The sequence below is a fragment of the Pyrus communis genome, chromosome 14, assembly GCF_963583255.1.
Source record: "Pyrus communis chromosome 14, drPyrComm1.1, whole genome shotgun sequence".
Lineage (NCBI taxonomy): Eukaryota > Viridiplantae > Streptophyta > Magnoliopsida > Rosales > Rosaceae > Pyrus > Pyrus communis.
Window position 1 is genome coordinate 10,538,682 of NC_084816.1, and position 4,720 is coordinate 10,543,401.

The 4,720-nt window shown below is 37.7% G+C and overlaps 1 protein-coding gene across 1 annotated transcript; it reads right to left on the minus strand.

The window, feature by feature from the left end:
* Positions 1-3,553: 3,553 nt before the first annotated feature.
* Positions 3,554-4,417, minus strand: LOC137714356 (uncharacterized). Its single transcript, XM_068453593.1, has one exon. It carries the CDS (start codon positions 4,415-4,417, stop codon positions 3,554-3,556), a length of 864 nt encoding a protein of 287 aa, XP_068309694.1.
* Between the last annotated feature and the right edge of the window lie 303 nt (positions 4,418-4,720).

Genomic DNA, 4,720 nt, shown 5'->3' on the forward strand with positions numbered 1-4,720 from the left:
ACACACACACATATACACTATGGCTATGGTATTTTATAGACTTGGCAATTTCTTACACGGCCCGTTAATACAACACAAAAAATAACGGGTTTCAGGTCAACACCATAACTAATCGAGTCATTAACGGGCCACACGATAATAATCTGTTAATAACGGGTCCTTAATAGGTTTACACGAGAGTGGCACGTGAGTAACTTGTTTCAACATGATAAGAAAAAAGTTATTTTGATGATTTTAATTTTTTAAACTACTAAAAAAACTTACTATAAAATACAATAGATATAATGAATATGTATATATTGTTTATTAATTATTATTCTATATAAATTTTAAAATTGAAGTTTTATTTATTTATTTATTTATTTTCATAGTATATTATAGGCAAAGATTAAGATTAAAAATCATAAACCACATTAAAAATAAAAATATCAAGTAATTTAAAAATACCAAACACATTAAAAAAATTATAATAATTAATTTACATGTGCGAAAAATATGAAAAATATGCAAACGCTCGTAGTCGCATCCTCTACGCTTTAAGGATGGGTATATGATCGTGTGAATTTTTAAAATCATACAAACTCTCATGAATAGTATTTTTAAGGGAGTTCAAAATAAACAAAATTCATAATCATTAATGTACAAGTTTGAAAGATGTGAAAGCATAATAAACGTTAATAATTGTATCCTCAATGCTTAGACGATGGTTACATGGTCGTTTAGATTTTTAAAACCCTCCAAATCTCATGAACAGTGTTTTTTATTTGAGTGAAAAATTAATAATAATTATTGTCAAAGTGTGAAAAATGTAATCACTTTTAATGAAAAGTTTTACAACTTTCATGAAGAGGTCACTCCGAAATTTAGTATGTGTATACTAATTTAGTATTATGTTTTACATTTTTTTGGGTCAAAATATGATTTTCATTTTCATTTTTATTGATTTAAAAAATATTTTTCTTAACGGGTAACAGAGCGGGTCATATTACCTGATAATATTAACGGGTTGATTTCAGGTGGGGTCATATTACCCGTTTACTTTAACGGGTATTACACGACATGACTCGTTAAGCTATCAGGTATGACATGTAAACGACACGAACACAAGAAACACGACACGAATGCCAAGTCTAGTATTTTATAGTAAGTTTTTTTTAGTAGTTTAAAAAATTAAAATAATCAAAATAACTTTTTTCTTTATGTGTCGAAATGGGTTACCCACGTGTCACCTTTGTGTAAACCTGTTAATAACAGGTCCTCATGGTGTGACCCGATAACGACCCGATTAGTTATCGTGTTGACCCGAAACCCAATATTTTCGTGTTGTTTACGTGTCATGTTAACGGGTCGTGTAAGAAATTGCTAGGTCTACCTCAACGCTTGATAATCTCTAGTGGCGTGGCCGGTACTTTTTTGGAAAGAGCAGTATTCACTTGGGTTCTTCTTAGCCAGGTGTTCTAGGAGTGGTTTTGGGTGTCGGAGGCGTCAGAGGAAGGGTTTATCTTTTACACTATGGAGGATGTTATTAATGGTAGTGTTCAAGGTGGTGTACTGCTTAGGCTTTGATAAGACTTGATTGTCTCGACGCCCTCCTCTCATAACTCGTCATGGAGAAGATGGAGGAGTGTCTCTGTCTACCCTTCTTCTATCTATTTTTCCAGAGTAATTTGGTTCAATAGTTGTTCTTCGACTTTTGTCATCCGAGTCTGTCAAATCGTCTGCGATATGGAAGCATTCAACTAGAGTAGCATAGTCGTACTTCATTTTGTTAAGCTTTTAGGAGATAAGCGAATGGACATAGAGGCCTCGTTTGAATGCTATAGTCGCAAGTTTATCATCTAGTTTTTGCACCTCAGCTAATTCTACACGAAAACGCTTCAAATAGGCTTGAAGACTTTCATCTTTGGTTTAAGGAAGTAACCTAAACATAGCTTCGTGATGCTTCCAAACATCACGGTATACAGAATAGGCATTCGTAAATAACTTGACCAGAGTTTCAAAGCAGTCAATGGACCTGGCTGATAATTTTGAATACCACCTCATAACAGGTCCCTCCAAGGTGGACGGAAACATCTTACACCTCTAGGCATCGTTGTTATTGTATAACGCCAAGGCAATTCTGTAATTCATGATATGGTAATTAGGGTCGAAGTCATTGAGGAAAGACTTGAACCTTAGTTGAGAGAATTGTTTTGGGCGGAGGAACTCCTTCAATTATCCGGAGTAGGGAGTAGGATGTGACCTACCTGATTATATACGTTCAGAGAATATTACTACTCTTGGTGCTCAAGAACCTCAAGTTCGTCAAACCTTAGACAGTGGGGTTTTTCTCTCGATACCCCCGAGTTGTTTTGAGGGGGATTCTGAGGATTTTGGATTCCTTCTCCCTTATCTGCACCCAGGCCCAGGGTCCGTCGATTAATAGTGGGATTTCTCTAGAGCCTTGCCGTATTTGCTGATGCTTAAATGATTGGAGACATTATGGGGCCACCTTCTAGCGTTATGGTGCTTATGCTTCCAAATCCAATGACGGGAATTTGGTAGGAGGCGTTGTCCTGCTCGAGTTTTCTAGGTTCTTCATCCATCTCTGCATGTCCACGAAGTCAGAATGGCTCTCAGCTTGGGCGGAAGTCTAGTTCTTTTGTAGTTTTTCAACAAAAATGCAGATCTTGGTCAGAGTTTCCCATATTTGATCCATAGAAAGGGGATACCTTCTAGCTAGATCTCATCCTTCCCTAAGGGCGATCGTCGTCCCTTGGGGGTCGTTGCTAGCTCCGGGTGTTGATGCAATAGTTAGGGGCAACAAGCTTTTTGCCCCAGTAATAACTGATACATCAAAAATGAGGCCTTCTTCATCAGTCGGATTAACGTGCACATTGACTGAGCCTTCTTCGGCTGACATATTTGTTGGTGGAGTGATCTAGTTGAAAGGAATATGGGTTCTCTCTCAGTAAGAGCACCAATTGTTGGAACAAAATCTGCACACCTTCATAAGCGGTGGTTGAGAACAAATCCATATAGTCTAGAACAACCTACAAAACAGTAAACAACCGTAAGCAAACCCTTGGCTTAGGGGGTGGATCCGCCAAAGGCTCTTCGACGGTCAAGTTAGTGAATGATTGGAGACTCAATCAATAGGCAACAAAATTCAAGTGTATAGATTGCATTACCATAGAGGAACCCAATATGGGTGTATTTATACCGTGAGAGAAAGACTTTTTTATGATAGAATCCTTGTTTAAAGCCAGGAGAATCCAAGAGGATATCTAGTAAGTAGATATAGCATCATCTTAGGAGTGTGATTACTTATTTTCCCTTTCCCTAAAACTGAAACACCCTTTTTCCATTGGCAACCGACACTTGAGAAGGGGTGGAGATTTTTTCAAAATCATGCAAATTTGTGAATTGATTTGTCATATGATCAGTGGCTCCAGAATCTACAATCCAATAATCATGCACATTACCAATATTGAGAGTAGTTGAGAAGGAATTCAAAAAAACCTGGAATGTCTTGGTGTGTTATGCCCTCACTTTTAGCAAGAAACCATACAAACTAACCAAGTAATGCAGTTTGGTTGCTACTCCCATGGCTGATATTTCTTTCACAGTCACCACCTATCCGTTTCTTATGAAGAAATGCTGCAAATTCGCTGATTAAGGATGCTAGATTAGCAGTGAAGCTCGACACTATAGATGAAGAAACAACATGATTCGCCTTGTGTGGATAGTTGTGAAGGGCTTTTGGTAAACTCTTGTGATCTTTAGAGAATTTTGGCTTCAATTCTTGGCGAAAGATCCAACACCTATCCCTCGAATGCCCAACACCATTGCAATAGGTACATTTCATATCCAATCTTTTCCTTCTGTAGACTGTTTCTTCAACAGCCTTGTGATTAGAAGCATAAGCCCTAGCCTCAAGCATGTTTGTCTTGACCTCCATATTCATCACCCTTTTGTGAACTTCTTCTCGTTGGATAGTGGCACAAATACTTGAGAAAGAAAGAAGATCAGAGTTCATGAGAATGTGACTTCGAAGATCTTCAAAATCAAGACTCAAATTTGCTAATAGTTGAAAAATTTTGTCCTCCTCAGCCCTCTTTAACAACACTATGGCATTTGTGGTATGAGGTTGATAAACGTTTAACTCATTCCACATAGTTGTTAGAGTGCCAAGATGTTGCACAAAAGGTTTTCCTTCTTGTTGTAGACCAGCAATATCTCTTTTGAGTTGAAAAACTCGAGCTGAGTTATTCTGGTTTCCATACATCTCTTTGATATTCTTCCAAAGATGCATAGAAGATTTAGCATAGCTAAAAATCTCAGCAATCTTCCACTCCATGGAATTGAGCAGCCATGACATGACCAATTGGTCCTTGCACAACCAAGCCTCATAGGTTGGTGAGGTGAGCTCTGGCATTTGTATGACTCAAATGACATAGCCGAGTTTAGATCTTCCTCCAAGAGCAAGAGTCACAGCTCTTTCCCAAGGGAGGTAATTGAACTCATTCAGTAGGACATAACTAAGACGTTGGTTAGGGTTAACATCAACATTAGAAAAAGTTGGAGTAGCAATAAATGAGCTTTCTTCCTCCAGATTAACAGAACTTTCTTCAGCCATTGTTGTGGATTGAAAGAAACTCAGAACGCACAAAAATATGCAGAGACAAGCCTGTTAGGGTCAATGCTCTGATACCATGTGGAATTTGATAAGCTTGTATGT

Bases quoted from the DNA above. Each gene is read 5' to 3' on its own strand.
- LOC137714356 (XM_068453593.1), bottom strand. From the start codon at position 4,417: ATGCCAGAGCTCACCTCACCAACCTATGAGGCTTGGTTGTGCAAGGAC.